The sequence below is a fragment of the Sapajus apella genome, unplaced genomic scaffold, assembly GCF_009761245.1.
Source record: "Sapajus apella isolate SASKATOON/1434 unplaced genomic scaffold, GSC_monkey_1.0 scaffold7, whole genome shotgun sequence".
Taxonomy (NCBI): Eukaryota; Metazoa; Chordata; class Mammalia; order Primates; family Cebidae; genus Sapajus; species Sapajus apella.
In genome coordinates, this window is record NW_022436947.1 from 16,375,378 (window position 1) to 16,395,645 (window position 20,268).

At 33.5% G+C, this 20,268-nt stretch overlaps 1 protein-coding gene across 8 annotated transcripts in view; it reads left to right on the top strand.

Moving 5' to 3' along the window:
• POT1 (protection of telomeres 1) overlaps positions 1-20,268 on the top strand; it is a 102,131-nt gene that overhangs the window by 51,772 nt on the left and 30,091 nt on the right. For 7 of the 8 annotated variants that reach the window (XM_032276091.1, XM_032276098.1, XM_032276092.1 and 4 more), the window contains 2 exons: positions 10,937-11,067; positions 16,904-17,194. In XM_032276091.1, coding sequence (XP_032131982.1) covers positions 10,937-11,067; positions 16,904-17,194 — 422 coding nt within the window. Of the gene's footprint in view, positions 1-10,936; positions 11,068-13,760; positions 14,731-16,903; positions 17,195-20,268 lie in introns of those variants that run through there. The other variant, XM_032276099.1, reaches the window with a different exon arrangement.

The following is a 20,268-nucleotide window of genomic DNA, read 5'->3' on the forward strand; positions in this document are numbered from 1 at the left end:
GGTCAATTTGGAGCATTTAAAATGAGAGGAGTAATTCATAATTACTACAGCTTAAAATCTGAATTGGATTTTGTTAGACTAGTGATCTCTTTGCCCTTGTGTTTGTCATGAAATTTTAAGAAACTTCAAACCTTCAACATATTTGTGTTTTATGCCAAGTACATTGTGTGTGTGTGTGTGTGTGTGTGTGTGTGTGTGTGTTGTGAAATTGGCAAATCAATCATTTGTTTCACTGTGAAATTGCTTAATTGTGTCACATTTGTGGGAAAAGGGGAAACAAAAGTATACAGGTATTAATCACAGTTCTGCTTATAGCAGAAACAGGTTCAAGTGACAATATTGGGAATATGTTTAGGAATGCAGCTGCAAAGTTAATAGCCAGTATAGTGTTTGGAGGAACTTTAACCTATTACCAAAAAATCCTCTGTGAGAGAATGTTAGTTGGATGTCATGTAACATAAATGATGTGCTGTGTGGAAGAACAGTTGTTGTATTGTGGGATTTGTTTTTAGTTGAAACCTTTAATGTACATAGTAGGAGTTAACTTTTCCATAGGTGAAGTACAAATATTGGAGAGAAGTGATAGTGATTTTTTTCTCTTTATCACTAAAATCTTATATTGCCAAAGAATGAATTTTCCCTCTCAGAAAACACCGCATTATCCTAATTTCCTTACTTTTTAATCTTGCTATTCTACAGAAAAGTTTCCTATTACATTCTTCTTTTTCAAGTATGTCTTATATAAGTGTAACCCTTTGCTCCTCCATTTTAACTTTAGAGTCAACATGTGATTTGCCATTAACAAAAATCAAAACATAACAAAAGTTAAAGGAAACCAGACTAAGAGGACATCTACAGAAATTTCATAGAATGTATAATGTATTAATGCCAGTTACTCCACAAACTGGCTTATTAATTATTTTTCCCTCATTTCCAAACCATGGTAATGACAGGCAGATTTTCTTCATGATTCCCTGTGCTAGCAAGTGGATTCTTTTTTCCCTAGCTCCATTGTTTTACGGTCACCAATTTATGCTGATAGCTCACTTTCAGCTTCTACCTTGCAATAGACCAAGCTGTAGTTTCTTTTCTCAGACTTGGTATATAATGTCCAAAACTTTAGACTTCTAGTAAGAGCCCTTTCAAATGTGTTTTAGCTTTTGAATTTGCCTCCCACCTGGGTTCACCTCCTGGATTATTTGTTTTTATCCTGGGATTTACTTATAATTTGAGACATGATTTTAAAAGTGGTGTGAAGTGGTTGTAATTTATCGCACAATTAGTATTTTCAGAGGAAGAGTTTATGTTATATAAATGTTGTATACTGTGGAAAATATCACTTTTAAATTTTTATTCATGATTTTCTTATTCTCTTTAATTTAAAATAATATATTTGTCTTTCATTTATTATTCAACTTTGGTTAGTATTATTGTTTACTTTCTTTTCTAGTCTTCTGTCAGGTGTACCTTTACTTTTATCTTAATTGAGAGCATTTATATTCTCTTCTTTAAGCATACGTATTTCTTTCATTATTTGGCTATCTCTATGCTACATTTTAGTTTTCTTCATATTTTGATCAGATATTCCTGTACATCCTTTTATATTTTGTGGGATTTCTAATGTCTTTTCTTTTTTGTTGCTATTGTTATTAATAATAAAACTGTGCCTTCACTGTGCCCTCAAGTTTATATGAATATGTAGCTGTGTATGGGATTATTTATTGTTTTAAGTTTTTATTTTAAATTGGCAAACATATATATATATATATATATATAGTGGGGGATAATGTGATGTTTAGATATGTGTATACATTGGGGAATGATTATATAAAGCTAGTTAGCATACCCATTACATCACACACTTATTTTTTGTAGTGAGAACATTTAAAATTTATTAGCAATTTTGAAATATACAATACATTATTATTAACTATGGTCACCATACTGTGCAGTAGATCTTGAAAATTTATTCCTCCTGTTGAACTGAAAGTTTGTATATCCTTTGGTTAGCATCTCCCCCCTTTTTGTTTTGAGACAGAGTTGTTGTCACCTAGGCTGGAGTGCAGTGGCACGATCTCAGTTTACTATAATCTCCACCTCCTGGGTTCAATTGATTCTCATGCCTTAGCCTCCTGAATAGCTAGGTTTACAGGCATGTGCCACTACACCTGGTTAATTTTTTTAATCATTTTTTGTAGAGATGGGGTTTTGCCATGTTGGCCAGGCTGGTCTCAAACTCCTGATCTCATGATCTGCCCACCTCAGCCACCTAAAGTGCTGGGATTACAGGCATGAGCCACCACACCCGGCCAGCATTTGTTACCACCCCCACCACACAGGCTTTGATAATCACTTTCTACTTTTATAAGTTTGACTTTTTAGATTCCATGTATAAATGAAATCATGGAAAAAAAGAAGGAAATTCTGTCACTTGCAACAACATGAAGGAATCTGGAGAACATTATACTAAGTGGTTACTCTTTTTTTTTTTTTTAATGGAACTTTCCTTTCTTCTACTATAGTCTAGAGTAGTTGTTTGCTAAACCTGCTCTCTGTCAACCTGGGAGATCCATTACTATTGTCTGTACTCTGCATTTTTCCATTTTATGATTTTTCCTATTGTTTTGCTGGAGAATTACCTAAGAAAGATACTGTGGAGGTAAAATATCTGATTGACCAAAATCTGAAAATGTTCTTAATCTATCTTTATGCTTGATTGATAGTTTTGTCAGATTTAATAAAATTGAAGGATCAAAATTATTCCTCAGACTTTTGAAACCATTAATTTGTTGTCTTTTTAGTAAACCTAGTTATGTTGATAGAAAAGTCTGATGTTAATCTGCTTCTGAGTCATATATTGGTGATTTGTTTTATTCTCTACAGAAGATTTTAGAATTTCAAAAAATATTTGGTGTGCCTTAATTTCACAATTAGGTGACTTGATGTGAACATTTATCCTGTTTGCCTTCTGTGGGACCTTTTAATTGAAAGACTGTGTCATTCATTTCTAGTAAATTTTCTTCCTCTGTTCTTGAACAATTTACTTTTGGGGCTTCTCTTGGTCAAATATTGTACTGCTAAGGTTGATTTTATGGAATAAGATTGTCAGCTGTTCTTCCATTCTGACTTTTTTGCCTGGGGTACGGAACTTAACAGAAACAAAGTCTACATAGAGTAGAACAGTGAGCAGAATATTTTTGTATGGCTTTTCTTTTGCTCCTGAATTTTTTACTGTATTTGCTGTGGAATGTTCCAGAAAAGTATATAAGTGCTAGAGTTGAGAAAGATATCCCATTCTTGCCATGTGAATTTATTTTAATATATATGTTTCAGAAAAAATTAAAGAAACAGTCCATATACTTAAGTAATGGCACATATGTTCAGGTCCTCTGAGTTTTGAACCAGATTGCAAAAGTGAGGCTATAACCTCATCCTGGGGAAGCAGGCTGCACCATATCCAGATGTCTTTGAAGAGGATCTCTTTTTCAGAAACCAGAGTTGAGAAAGCCCAATTATTTGAGTTTTCTCTCTCACTTATTTTTTTTCTCTATTTTTTGCTCTTTTGTCATTTATTTTTCCCCTTTTGCTTTAAGTTCTTAAAGATATCATCAGTTTTTTGGCAACTTGTCCATATTTTTTCCTAAGCATAATAGGAAAAACAATCACTATCTTTTACTATATGGGTCCAATACCTTTTAAAGTTTTTGAATTTTTAAGTCATTTTTCAAATATTATACAGCAGTGAAAATAAAGAAGTAATAAAGTCATTAAAATTTTTAAAAAATATAAACAATGGCAAAGTCATTTTTATTTCATAATCCCATATTTTTCTGGTTTTGAAGATATGCAAACAAATGGTTCCAGCTTATTGCTTTTGGTTTTTCTTCTTGCACTGGCATCATCAAAATACTTGTGAAAACTTTGCTGACTCAATCATTTTTTGGAGAGAGCAGCTGTTTTTGCTCCATAATTATAAAACAGTTTCTGTTTTAGCCTTGTAAACATCAATTCAAATGATTAAAGATTTATCTTTAATTTTGATATCACCTCTTCCTTCCATTACCTTTATGTATAAATTTGCCTTCAGCATATCCACTTACATGGGATTTTATGTAAATTTTGGTGTGCAAATATCATGTAAGATGAAAGAATGCCATCACAAGTCCTTTTAGCAAAATGGAATGGTCCTCAGTCGTGTCCCAGAATATCGTATGGTGAAGTCATTTCTGTTGAATGACTTACTGAATAAGAATACCATATTCCCTCTCTGTTTTTAGAAATATCTTGTATTTTCTCCCTATTTTTAGAAATACATTTTCATGCATCAATTCTTGCGCTTGAGAAGCTTTATATAGGATATCATCTGGAGATTAAATAGTCTGAGATTTCACTTATGTGATCAATTTTATCATCATTATCTAAAGTGTTGCTGTTTTTGCATTTAGCTTCTGATTCATCTAATAATGGTTAAATGACTTCCTCCATCAGTTTTCTTCTCACTGACTGTGGGCACGAATTTTAAAATTCTGAATTTTTAACTATGTTTAAATAGAGCTAAAGAAGAAACTCGAAAGATGGTGTCTTCAGATTTTTTATATCTTGCAGTACAAAAACTGAAGAATGATATAATAATGATTATTTATTTCATTATTGTACCATCCTTCTAAACAATTGCCTCATTTCACATTTTAAAAATTAATTGGCTTTTTAAGCATACATAGAAATAATTAATGCATAATGATGAAATAATTACTCAGATAATGAATGTCAATTATATTTCAAGATATAGGAAAAAGATCTTATAATGTGTCTCAGCTGTATAAAAGAGTACAGTAGAGCCATGTGGTAATTGCAAGTAAGAGTGTATCTACTTTGAAAAATAAATAAAATTTATCATTGGCCATTGGAAGACTACCAACAGAAAAAAATGTCATGAAATATCAGTCCTTACTAATTATAAGAAATATCGACAAAGGAAACTTAAAAACTAAAATTGGATCCAGTGGGTCCTCAAGGGATGAGCATACAATGTCTTTTTACTCTTTCTGAAAGTGCTTATTAAAGTTTTTCTCATTTGTGCTTTTCTGTTTTATTTCACCCTTCTCACAAATTCAGATTTCTTTTCTACCCTCCTTTCTTTCTCATCTCCCTTTTCCTTTCCATTCCTCTCTCCCTTTCCTCCCTTCTTTCCCCCCTTTACTCTCTCTCTCCTTTTTTTCTTCCCCCTCACTCCCTTCTCTTCTCCTTTTCCTTCATAACCCCATTTTTTTTTTTTTTTTTTTTTTGAGACACGGTCTCAATCTGTCATCCAGACTGAAGTACAGTGGTGTGATCTCAGCTCACCGCAACCTCTACTTCCCAGGCTCATGCATTCCTCTACTTTGGCCTCCCAAGTAGCTGGGATTACAGACAAGTGCCACTACAGCCCAGCTAATTTTTGTTATTTTCAGTAGAGACAGGATTTCACCTTATTGGCCAGGCTGGTCTTGAACACCTGACCTCAAATGATCCACACACCTCAGCCTCTCAAAGTGCTGGGATTACAGTGTCTTCCATTTTTATTTTTATGTCTGGTAATTTTCTGCTGTCTTTTTACATTTAAGAATGTAGGTATAGTTTATTTTAGGTTTTATATAACTTTCTCTTTTGCTTTGTATGTAAATAGTTCATTTCTCCAATATGCCCCCACCCCCCCCACCCGCCCTTTAGTGGGAAACTTGATAGTGACTAATAGTACTTGTTAGGGCATATTGATTGAAAATTTAAGTCTAGGGTGGGTGGAGTGAGAACTGCCAACCAGGCTATAGGTTCCCTAATGTGATGGTGAGGAGGAATTTTTTCTAGTTTTTAACACCAACATGAGAAGTCTTAGTTCTTCCCAATTAATCAGTGCAGCTTCCTTGGAAAAGGGCCTGTGTTCCTAGAATTTTTCAAAATGGAAAGGTCGTTAATACAAAGATGCTACCTGAAGCCATTTTTAGGGAAGTGGAGAATAAGGATGGGTAGTCATTGAAACAGTTGTTCTGCGTGTAAACTTATAATTGATCCCCTGATTTCAGCCCTAGTTTTTACTTTCATCCTTAAACTCCCATCTTCTCTTTGTAGCATCTTCTGGATTTTGGCCTCCTCTGTTTATCCCTTAACCACTTACTTTCCATTATCCTGAAATATGTTGATATTTTCTCCCACTCTCCTTTCCTTCACTGTTTTGGGGTTTTTTCCCTTTCAATCTCTATACTTTAATTACTAGGGAACTAGGAAGGACAGAAAGTCAATGCATTTTCTGAATCATGTATATAGGCAGCCTCAAATCTATCAAACATTTAATGGAGAACCAATACCAATTATTTTCAACCTGTTTCAAAAATTGAAGAGAAGGGAATATTTACAAACTAATTTTAGGATGCCAGCAGCACCCTGATACTGAAGACAGACAAAGACAATAAAAACTAATAAGCAAAAAAACCACAGGCCAATATAGATGCAGAAATCCTCAACAAAATACTAGCAAACCAAATTCAACAGCAAATTAAAGAATCTATTCACCATGACCAAGTAGGATTTATTCCAGATATGTAAGCATAGTTCCACATACACAAATCAAATGTTTATGATAAAAATGGAGCATAAAAATTATATGATCATTTTAATAAATGCAGAGAAAGTTGAAAGCTTTTCCTCTGAGATCTGTAACAAGATGCCCACTCTTGCCACTTCTTTTCAATGTAGTACTAGTAGAAGTCCTAGCCAGAGCAATTAGGCAAGAGAAGAAGATAAAAGGCATTCAAATTGAAAAAGAAGAAGTTAAATTGTCCCCCTTTGCAGACAGTATGATCTTATATATAGACAACCTTAAAGACCACCAAAAAAAATTTAGAATTAATAAACTGATTCAGTGAAGTTGCAGGATACAAAATCAATGTATAAAAGTCAGAAGCATTTCTATACACTAATAATAATGTAGCCAAGGAAGAACTCAGGAAAGCAATTTCATTTACCAATGGCTACAGAAAATGAAATACTTAGGAATACATTTGTTTCAGCTTTATTGAGGGGTAATTGGTATATACACTAAAGGGCACATCTTTAAAGGTACAGTTACGTGTGTTTTGACGTGTGTGTGTGTGTGTGTGTGTGTGTGTGTACATATATATATATATATATATATATATATATATATTTGTGAAATCATCATCAAAATAATACATAGTCGTCATTCTCCAAATTTCTTTGTGTTCTTTGCCTTCTTTGGTTTGTGGTTAGTAATACATTTAACCAAGAAGGTAAAAGATCTCTACAATGAAATCTGTAAAATACTGATGAAAGAAATTGAAGGTGCCAATGAATGGAGAGATACCTCATGTTCATGGATTGAATTCACTCTGGATAGTATGGACATTTCAACAATATTAAACCATGTTGCTGAAATGTCCATGCTTCCGAGAGTGATCTATAGATTCATTGTAATCCCTGTCAGAATACCAATGACGTTCTGTATAGAAATTGAAAAAACAATTCTAAAATCTGTAAGAAGTCACAGAAGACTCCAAATAGTAAAAAGCAATTTTGAGCAAAAAGAATAAAACGGTAGGTATCACACTATTTAACATAAAAATGTACTGTAGCAGGTCTTTGAATAACATCATTTTGTTCAACGTCACCTTGTTGTAATGTTGATAAGCAAAAAAAATTGATTCCTACCAAGGGCCACTGTCTGTGTGGAGTTTATACATTCTTACCAAGTCTGCATGGGTTATCTCATTTCCTCTCATATCCTAAAAATGTATACATTGGATTAATTAGTGTGTCTGCATTGTTCCAGTATGAAGGAATGTGGGTGTGTGAGAGTGCTCCTTGCAATGGAACGGAGCCCTGTTCAGGGTTGGCTCACCTCTAGCACCCCAATCTGCCCAGATAGGCTTCAGCCACTCATGAGCCTGAACTGGAATAAGCAGGTTGGAAAATGCATGAATGATTGAGTGAATGAATGAATGAATACAAATTATAGTAAAATCAACATTCAAAAAATAATTATAAAATTTGTGACAACAAATGAAGCAGTACAGTACAGAAGTGCACACTGAGGCTGCCATATTTGTTATTGTTTTTGAATTGCATGGTGGTAGAAGGTAGTTTTTAAAATTTTCATTTTGCGAGCATGTACTCCTTGTTTTAACCCACCACCACTTAGGACTGTCATCACTCACTGACTTACCAAAATAGGGTAAATAATTATCTTGCTTTTTGAAAGCAGTCTTTCTTAAATGTACATATGGCTCACATTTATTTTTTGGTATTAGAATTTAATGTTTGATATTAGGTGTTCATGTAGAAGTTTGGTGATGATTTTTGACCAGAAATATGACATAGGAACTCAACTGCTTATTTTTATCAGTCGACCTATGGTAGAAATGATTCCATGATGTGTCGTTTTGCTTGAAGTCACAGTTTCCAGGGACCAGTGTTAAGTGAGGACATAACTATACAAAGCTATAGTGAGCAAAACACTATGATAGTGGCATAAAAACAGATTCATAGGTCAATGGAGCAAAATAGAGAGCCCCCAAATAAATCTCTTCATTTAGAGCCAACTGATTTTTGACAGAGGTACCAAGAACACACAATGAGGAAAGAACAGTCACCTCAGTAAATGGTGTTGGAAAAACTGGATATCCACATGCAGAAGAATGAAACTAGAATCTTATTTCATACCTTGTACAAAAAGTAACTTAAAATGGATTACATTCTTAAATGTATGACCCCAGACTATGAACCTACTAGAAGAAAACGTAGGGGAAAAGCTCCATGACATTAATTCAAGCAAAGATTTTTTTGGAGGGGACCTCAAAAGCTCAGGCAATGAAAGCAAGAATAGACAAATGGGATTATATCAAACTTAAAAAGCTTCTGCACAGCCAACATCAATAAAGAGACAATCTATAGAATGGGAGATAATATTTTTGCAAACTATATACTTGATAATGGGTTAATATATCTACAGTATATGAGAAACTCAACTAGATGGCTAGAAAACAACCCAAATTAAACATGGGCAAAGGACCTGAATAGACATTTCTTTAAAAATGATATACAAATGGCAGAAAGGTGTGCGAAAAGATGTTCAACATCACTAATCGTTATAGAAATGCAAATTAAACCACAAGATATCACTTCACACCTATTAGAATAGCTGTTATCAAAAGACAGAAGACTCTTATTGCAAGGGTGTGAAAAAGAGTAACCTTTGCACATTGTAGGTGGCAATGTAAATTAGCACAGGTATTAGAAAACAATATAAAGGTTCTTCAAAAAATTAGATCTACAATATGATCCCATAATCCCACTACTGGGTACGTACTTTTCTTTTGTCCAAAGGGGATATGCTCCAACACCCCCAGCAGCTGCCCAAAACCATGGATGGTACTCAACTCTGTATGCACTGTTTTTTCCTAAAGATAGATACTTAAGATAAAGTTTAATTAAGCACTTATCACATCACTTTTGTACTTTGGGGCCATTATTAAGTAAATAAGGGTTACATGATCATAAGCACTCCGATATCTCAACAGTTGATATGATAGCCGAAACAGCTTCTAAGTGACAAACTGTCAGGGAGCATGGACAGTATGGATTCCCTGCATGAAGGAATAACTGACATTATTTCTGGAATTTTCCATTAAATATTTATAGATCATGGTTGACTGTGGGTAACTGAAACCATGGATATACTATGTATATCAAAAGGAAATAGTATGTTGAAGAGACATCCCATGTTCATTGCAGGCTTATTCACAACAGTCAAGTATAGCATAAACCTAAGCATCTGTTAATGGATGAATAATGAAAATGTGGTCTGTATACGCAGTGGAATACTACTTAGACATAAGAAGGAAATTCTGTCATTTACAACAACATGGATGAACCTGGAGGATATTGTTAAGTAAAATAAGCTAGGCACAGAACCTTGAAAAATTGATCTCCTAGAAGTAGAGTACACAGTTATTGTCAGGGGTCTGTGTGGCTATGGGGAGGGTTTGGGGAGATGGTGGTCAAAGGATGCAATATTTGAGTTAGGAAGAATAAGTTCATGGGTTATATTGTACAATATAGAGACTATAGTGAAAAAATGTATTCTTGAAAAATGCTAAGAAAATGCATGTAAAGTGTTCTTACTGCAAAAATATGTGAGGTAATGTGTGTATTTTCTTTGGCTAGATTTGGTGATTTCACAATGTATGTGTACTTCAAAACCATCTATAGCACATGATAAATACATACAATCTTTTATGTGTTAATTAAAAAAAAAATTTAAGGCAGGATGTATTACAGTTTTTATTACTACCAGTGTTTGAAGTTACCGTTTTGTAGCAACCCAAATATTAAATTTTTCTCAGTTTAAATTATAAAATACTAGCAACAAATACCGTTTTCTCTTTTGAGTTTTTTATTATGACATAGTTTTCTATGAATTGTTTATTCATTTGTGTGACACATTTACTATATCATCCTAATTTTTATAACAATTTTATAAGTTCTTTAGGCAGTATAGATGTTCTTCACATCTCCTGCAAATATCTTAGCCTTTGTTTTCATTCTAAATTTGTGTTCATTTTATAAATTGCATTTTTTATTTGACCATGTTTATGTTTCTTAATTTATAAACTTTGAAGCAGTAAGAAAGGTTATTTTCTCTACAGACAATTTACACTGAATGAGATTTTTATTTTTGTTTTACTAAACTTTCTAAAATTAATTTTTCTGGAACATTTCTGCAAAATAATTTTGCATCGTGTATGGAAAGCCAAGAAAATGTCTCTGTTTTAATCCTCTTCTTAGAAGACTTAATAAAAGAAAGAATATAGTTTGGTGTTTTGAAGTAACCATATTCTTATTTTAAAATATTGAAAGTCCGGTAAAATATTTTTGTGTTTTCCAGATTATTGCACAGTTGTAACAATTGTGGACCAGACAAATGTAAAATTAACTTGCCTGCTCTTTAGTGGAAACTATGAAGCCCTTCCAATAATTTATAAAAATGGAGATATTGTTCGCTTTCACAGGCTAAAGGTATAATTCATACTGTCTAGAACTTATATTTGTTTGAAGAGAACTCTGTATTGTTCACAGAAACTAGTTAGCATTAATTATATGGTTGCTTTGTTACAACATGACAGCAGGCTTTTCAGAAAATAAGCAGTAATGTAAATAGTATCAGACTTCAAATAATTTACAGAAAGAACCATCTTCATTTGAACGAACCACTTGCCTTTGTTCTCCAGAAATGTATTACATGCCATGATTAAGACTAGTTCCATTCGTCTTCTGTTTCTAAATATAGACTAATGCTGTAGAAGTTTTATCTGTAGAGTTTTATAAAGAACATTTGTTTTTTAAAGTTTTAAAAAACAGTTTTAGGGCAACAAGAAAAAATGTTTACAAAAGTTAGGAGGTTATATTGTTCTTTCCTGTTCCTTGTATTAATTCAAGTACATTGAAAACATTGAGATATTAAGTATAATATCAAATTAAGTTGGTCTTCATTTTTAAGAAATATGTTAAGATATGAACAGGTACTTTTAAAATTATGCTTGTAGTTAAATAAATGTAAGAAAGCTTTTAATAGGATAAAGTAGCACAGTTTTTAAAAATAAAAATTTTAAAACTTAGATTGCAAAGCATTATTATTTTCTCAAAATTATCCTTCTTCCTGTAATCTTCATTTAATTGAACATTTTTGTTCAATGCAGTTTTTGAATTTTTCTTTGGAAATTACTGCCTGATGTTTTGGACAGCTTTTAAATACTTTGTATATTTTCAGTTCCTTAGATTTTAAACATTTCTGTTTCTTCATCTTTTCCTGTGTTACATGGATTTCCATTTAACCCCTTTATCATCTTGGTTGTCTTTTTCTTCTAATGCTTCAGTTTAATTCTGCCTTTCATGGTCAGTCTGACGTTCATAAACAAGGACAGTATTCAGCTGTGTTCTATTCTTAAGTACTTCTTATGACCTATTAATACTGCTTCCTTCAGAATAGGAGGATAATAGAGCATATTTGTGTGAAGATAAAAAGAAATAGAAATATTATCATTGTAGCAATGTAATACATGCTTATCCAAACATCAGCAAATTGCTCACTTTTCACAGTGTTGTATCCTATATACTGTATTCAAATAGTACACTCTCCCTTCTTAAATGTATTTAGTTGTTACTCTGGTTATTGTTTATGGAAGTTACTATTTAATAGCAAATAGATAAACATTTCATCATTCACAATATAACCATAGTCATATAGCCAACACTTCAGAAACTTCTCTCATTTCCCCATCCAGGGAGATCATTAATGTGTCCCCCGCTCCAGGAGTAAAGAGTCTCATGACCTCTAACAGCATATAGTTATCCCTTGATCAACACAGGTTTGAACTGCATGAGTACACTTATATGCAGAACTTTTTCAGTAAGTATTTTGGAAATTTTTTGGAGATTTTCAACAATTTGAAAAAACTTACAGATGAACTACTTGGCCTAGAAATATCCAAAAAATTTTTTAAAAGATATGTCATGAATGCATAAAGTACATGCTAGTATGTCATTTACTATCATAAAATATATACAAATCTATTATAAAAAGTTAAAATTTGTTAAAACTTATACACAAACACTAACAGACCATACATGGCTCCATTCACAGTTTAGAGAAATGTAAATGAATGTAAAGATGAAGTATTGTCTCTGTATAAAATAACTGTACAGCTGTAATAATTTCTTAGCCACCTCTTCTATAATATATTCACTTATGACTAAACATTTTTAAAGCACTGTCTTAGTTGTATCCAGCAGGTTTTACTTCATCATAACTTCATTACCATTCAGTTCAATGTATAATTGAATTTACATATTAATCATTGATTTCCTCTCTGACTATGGGTTTATAAATAATTTATAAATAATCCGTAAGTCAGACAGGAAATCAATATGAAAATTCAAAAAATATTGAATTATTATTGAATATATATTGAATTATTATTGAATATAATATATAGAATTATATTGAACATCTATGTTCTATTTGAATTATGTTCAAATAATCCAAATAATATATATTGAATTATATTTAATCCAATTTTAAACGATTATTATTTGTTTTTTATATGTATTTAAATTATTTAATAGTTGCTTTTTTTTTTTTACTATTGTATATTGTGGTCAGAAAATGTACTCTGAAATGTTAAGCATTTTGAAATTTGTGGATGCTTTGTATTCTAACATATGGTGATTTTCATTTTATTTCTTGTCTACTTATCAGCTGTTGAAACTGTGTTTTAAAGACTGCTATGATAGAAGATTTGTCTGTTTCCTATCGCTCTGTTGATTTTGCTTCATAATTTAAGGCAATGTTAATGGGGTTTAGGCCTTTTTATTTAATTTTTTATGTATTTTGAGGCTGCTTCATAGATTTAGGGTTACTATATTTTTCCTTTTTTTTCTTGAGACAGAGTCTCATTCTGTTCACCAGGCTGGAGTGCAGTAGTGCCATCTCGGCTCACTGTAACCTCCAGCTCCCTGGTTTAAGAGATTCTCCTGCCTCAGCCTCCTTCCGAGTTGTTGGGACTACAGGTATGCACCACCATGCCCAGCTAATTTTTGTTTTTTTTAGTAGAGACGGGGTTTTACCTTGTCCAGGATGGTCTCCATCTCTTGACCTTGTGATTCACTCACCTCGGCCTCCCGAAGTGCTGGGATTACAGGCATGAGCCACCACGCCCAGCTAGGTTACTATATTTTTCTGTAATTTTCATGTACTGTTCATGTTTAGGTCTTGCTTCCCTACATTCTTTATATTGACAGTTCCACTAGCTTTGAATAGCCCTGTGTTCTTTAGTTGAGCAAGGTCATTCTAAGCACACACATCTGTTTTAGACAGAATTTTTTTCTGTTTTTCTTATTGCAATGATCATAGTTCATACAAAAATATCCATAAAGCAAGAGTCAAGATCTACCCTTCTTTTTTCCAGCGCATATTTATTGTATATTTATTTGTACAGGCTTCTGTTTTAATGCAGAGAAGCAGACAATATAAAAGTAAGCATATAAGTCAAAGTAATTTCAAGTAGTGGTAGCTGCTGTAAAGAAAATAAAGCAAAATCAGAAAAGACCTTTCTAATGAGGAGATATAAGGGTTGAGACCCAACTGATGATAATGAGAAGTCCTACTGAGATTTGAGGAAAAATGTTTTCCACCACGTGACACTATAGGTGCCAAAGCCCTGTGATAGGAATGACCATGGTATTGGAGAAACAGAAAGACAACCAGCATGGATCTTAGTCAGCTATAGGGGAGGTGTTACAAGATGAAATTATGGTGGGTAAGTTATTTAGATTTTACTCTAAATACAATGAGAAGTCCTTAGAGGGTTTTAAATGTAAACATGAAATGATTGGTTAACATTTTGAAAAAAATCAGTCTTACTAACACATGGATAACAGATGGTTTGTTGAAGGACAAGCATGAAGGAAAAGCTTTAGAAGGCTATTTCAGTTTTACAGACATGAGATGAGGATGGCTCAGACTAGGGTGGTGGTGGAAATAGAAGTAGACTAATTCAGGTTGATTTTTAATCTCAAGCGAAGAGGACCTGCTCATAAATGATCTGTGAAAATAAGTTACCAACACACCTAAGCTGGAAGATTGTCCTGGTTTACCATGATAATCAGCAGAGGCAAGCTTTGGTAAATGCTCTACACTAGTGAGCCTGGAATTGGTGATAACAATGATGATCACAAAACCAAAAATCAATCAGACATTGCAGTATAAAAGAGAAGCAGCATATACATCAAGTAGAACCCGTTTAAAAGTGAGAAGTTAGGTAATTGATCAGTTGTAGGCAAGTATAGTTAGAATCTGCAGAGTGAACTTCTGCTTTATGAAAAATTAACTGGTACTGGACTAGCCCTACTGCCATAAAGACCCATAAAACATATGAGACAACTGTTTTTTAGGCATCGGACAATGGGTAGTTATGATCAGAGAGCCAAGAGAAACTTATGAAGTGAGCCCCATCGTGACCACATACCTGCCTACAGACATATTCTCAACCACTGCACAGTAAGCTGAAGTGCAAGCTGTGGTCCTGCTATACCTAAAGTCAGAGTTCAAGGCAGCTGAAAGTTGGAATTTTTGCAACACAAAACCAGAGAGGAAAGAGCTATACAGAAGGGGATATCTAAAAGTCCACCCCGCCACGGTTGGGTTGGTCTTGAGTACTTGACTGAAAGCCAGGCTGCACACGGCAGGGTAGAACTACTTAAGGATTACAAAAGCTGCTGTGTGGTTGAACATGTTGAACATGAAACACACACTACAGGTCTAGAAATGGGGGTGCCGGAAGTCCAAGATAGTCAGGGACAAATAACCTTGTTAATACCTCTTTAATACCTTGAACATTCAGCTGAGACAGCGCAAAGGTTTCAGCCCCAAAATAACTCACAAAGGTCCACATCTTAGGTTAAGGCCTTTTCTACACATGTTTTATCAAAGCCTAAAACAAGTTCTACAGAGAAGACTTCACAGAGAGTTTGCAGAGTGAGTCTCATCAAGGTAAAAGACTTTGGGATTTCCACAGATAACAAAGCATAAAAACAAGCATTCATGAGTTTAAGATGACCAGACAACAACTCAGTGGCAACAAGAACAAAAATTAATGTTTGTCAGAAGAAGCCAATGTAATTCAGAGTCTTTACAATATATCATCTATGATGTCTAGTAAAGAAAAAAGATACACTAGACATGAAAACAAGAAAGTGTTATACCTAGTCAAGAAAAAAGAAAAAAACATAGGCATTTCAAACCAACTCCATGGTAGCCCAGATGTTGTCTTTATTAAACAAAAACTTTAAAGCAGATATTACACAGACTTTCAAAGAATTAAGTGGAGGTGGAAGGATCCCTTGAGCCTGGGAGGATGAGGCTGCAGTAAAATGTTACTACATCACTGCATTCCAATATGAGTGACAGAACAAGACCCTTCTCAAAAATAGAAATAAAAAAATAAGGGAATTAAAGCAAAAATACATTAAGTGAATTAAAGGAAGATGTTAAATGAATGAAACGATAAGAAATTTCAGCAGGGAAAGAAGTAGAAACTATTAAAAAACAGAAATTCAGTCACTGAAAAGAACAAATGAAATGTAAAATCTGCTGGATGGGCTAAATCAGATATACTGTATGTTAAATTGATGACAAATCATTAGAAACTACCTAATCTGAAGAGCAAGGATTAAATAAAAATTAAATAGAATTATACCATTGAAAAGTTATATTTGTGAAGTAGAATGTGTAAAATAGGAAGTGGTAAGTATGAAATGGAAAGTAGAAAGTACATAGTAGAAAAATATTGATTCCAAGTAGACATTGAGAAGTTGAAGAGTTATTCATAGGTGTCTCAGTGCTCTCAGTCACTGATTAAACCTTCGCCTGAGCTGCATTTTATTCACCTTATATTCTCATATTTCAAGTGTTCTGGTCTTTTCTATAATATTCATAAGTCACTCTCATTTGTGATCATTTTTCCTTGTAAAAATTACACCTTAATAAAAAACTAATAAATAAAATGTAAAAATGCAAGCTTGATAGGATTAGGGAGACTACTACCTAGCTCTTTAAAAAATATAAATGAACTTTGCATAGAGGTTCACAGTTTACATGATAGTTCTGTATCTTGATATAGCACCAGTTGAGTTTAGAATTTCATATGCTAATTAACTGAAAAATAGTTTTTTAAAAATGCCCTCTCTTAATTATGCTGACAAAATTGATAATCTTTCCAATTTCTTTGGTTCACAGATTCTTCATCAGTAAGCCATTTTATTTGTATCTGTTTTCTACTTTGCCCTACTTTCTTAGATTCAAGTGTATAAAAAGGAGACTCAGGGTATCACCAGCCCTGGCTTTGCATCTTTGACATTTGAGGGAACTTTGGGAGCACCTATCATACCTCGTACTTCAAGCAAGTATTTTAACTTCACTACAGAGGACCACAAAATGGTAGAAGCCTTACGTGTTTGGGCATCTACTCATATGTCACCATCTTGGACATTACTAAAATTGTGTGATGTTCAGCCAATGCAGTATTTTGACCTGACTTGTCAGCTCTTGGGCAAAGCAGAAGTGGATGGAGCATCATTTCTTCTAAAGGTACGTATTTTTTTAATACTTGAAATTATAAGTTAGCACCACTTGCATGTCTGTAAACAGCTTATATTTCAGCATTCTGATGAGATAAATAGGCACACTCTATATTATACTAAGAACTTAAATTTTAACTATTTTTGATGAACCTCAATATTCTTGCAGCTCTACTCTTCTCTAAAATTTTACACTTTTCTTCTAGAGAAATACAGTGTTATCAGATCTACATGTTAAATATAGTATGACATGTATTTTTTAAATTTTAGTATTAATAATATGTAGACTTGTTTTCTATTATCTTATGGTTTTTAGTCATATACATGAATATTTTTGTTTCCCTGTCAAGGTCACCTTCCCTCTCATTCAATTACTTTTTTGTCCCATTGATCTTGGGTTCTCTTCTTATGTCTTTCACTGCCTACTTCATAGGCATATCATGGATAGTTTTGAAGCAATTTTATTACTATGTTTTACTTTTAAATCAGTAAGATATAAAAGTAATTTAAGACCCATCAAATCTCCGTTTCCACCTATCCCAGTTTAGAAAATAACTTCCGGAGAAGCTGGATGTCCTGTTCCTGTGGTTATTGCTTTATACTCTCTTTGAAATAAGGCAAGAAATGGAGTGCAGTGGCACTTGGACAAGTCTTGGAGTTTAGGTTTATTATCATTTACACCTTGCCCATATTAAAGAACAGAGAAGTTAGATATCATTGAGTAAAATACAAAGTTTTTGCAGTTGAAAATACCACATTTATATACACATAGAATACTGTGATAAAGTTGTAAATGCATGTTACGCATAAAGTTAAATAAATCAAATATGATAAAACTGAAGCTAATGCAACACAAAATCAAAATCTTAGGTCAGCCAGTCATACTCTGGCAAAAGTGATGTTCTTAACAAATCAGCATTTGCTAGCCACTGAACACTTCTAATGACAAAGACTCTACTACTATGCGGTGAGGCATATTCTATCTTTTGACCACTATGTTTTTAGAAAATTCTTAAATTCTAAGATAAAATATGCCAACTTTTAGCTCAAATAGTTAAGTCTGCATTTTCTCTCTACAGAAACATTGCATATGCCTGCATCCAATTGTAGCAGATAACTTTTTTAGATAAGTGAAAACAACTGTCATAAATGTTAGTTTAAAATACAACATTGAAAAGTCAATAAAGAGCCTCTATAGCCAAGACAATCCTAAGCAAAAAGAACAAAGCTGGAGGCATCACACTACCTGACTTCAGACTATACAACAAGGCTACAGTAACCCAAAAAGCATGGTACTGGTACCAAAACAGATATATAGACCAGTGGAACAGAACAGAGGCCTCAGAAATAACACCACATATCTACAACCATCTGATCTTTGACAAACTGACAAAAAAAAGCAATAGGGAAAGGATTCCCTATTTAATAAATGATTTTGGGAAAAATTACTAGCCATATGCAGCAATCTGGAACTGGATCCCTTCCTTCCTTACACGTTATACAAAAATTAACTCAAGATGGATTAAAGACTTAAACGTATGACCGAAAACTATAAAAACCCTAGAAGAAAACCTAGGCAATACCATTCAGGACATAGGGATGGGGAAAGACTTCATGACTAAAAAGCAATGGCAACAAAAGCCAAAATTGACAAATGGGAGCTAAACTAAAGAGCTTCTCCACAGAAAAAATAAAATTATCATCAAAGCGATCAGGCAACCTACAGAAAGGGAGAAAATTTTTACAGTCTGTCCATCTGACAAACGGCTAATCTCCAAAATCTACTAGGAACTTAAATTTACAAGAAAAAAACAATCCCATCAAAAAGTGGGTGAAGGATATGAATAGACACTACATTTATGTGGCCAACAACCATACGAAAAAAAAAGCTCATCATCCCTGGTCTTTAGAGAAATGCAAATCAAAACAACATTGAGATACCATCTCATACCAGTTAGAATGGCTGTCATTAAAAAGTCAAGAAACAATAGATGCTGGAGAGGATGCGGAGAAATAGGAATGGTTTTACACTGTCGGTGGGAATATAAATTAGTTCAACCATTGTGGAAGACAGTGTGGCAATTCCTCAAGGATCTAGAACCAGAAATACCATTAGACCCAGCAATCTCATTACTGGGTATATACCCAAAGAATTATAAAACACATATGTTTATTGCAGCAATATTCACAATAGCAAAGACTTGGAACCAACCCAAGTGCCCATCAGTGGTGGACTGAATAAAGAAAATGTGGCACATATATGCCACAGAATATGATGCAGCCATAAAAAAGGAGGAGTTCATGTCCTTTGCACTGACATGGATGAAGCTGGAAACCATCATTCTCAGCAAACTAACACAAGATCAGAAAACCAAATACCTCATGTTCTCTCTTATAAGTGGGAGTTGAACAATGAGTATACATGGACACAGAGAGGGAACATCACACACCAGAGCCTATTGACAGCTGGAGAGCTAGGGGAGGGATAGCATTAGAAGAAATACTTAATGTAGCTGACGGGTTGATGGGTGCAACAAACCACCATGGCATGTGTATATCTATGTAACAAACCTGCATGTTCTATGCATGTGTCCCAAAACCTAAAGTATAATAAAAATAAAAATTAGTAAGGCTTTCTTATGATAATTTAAAAGTAAACCTCAAAAGTCTCTTTGTACCCTTCGACTCAGCAATTTTATTTTCATTATCTTAAGGAAATAATTTAAAATATTTACAAAGGTGCATTTAAAAGAATATATTATCTTTCTTAGAGTACAAAAATAAGAATATGGTAGAAAAATTAGAAAAAACCCAAATACTAACAATAGAGAATTGTGTACACTATTTATGTAGGAAGACCATAAAATAACATTGTAAATGTCACCATAAAATACTTTGTAACCATAAAATGACATTTTAGACATATACTTGTTGAGATAGAATTTCATGATAGTTTACTTAGTGATTACGGTAGTTTCATTTACACACTAAAAATATATGTACAAGGCCGGGCATGGTGGCTCACGCCTGTAATCCCAGCACTTTGGGAGGCTGAGGCGGGTGGATCACGAGGTCAAGAGATCG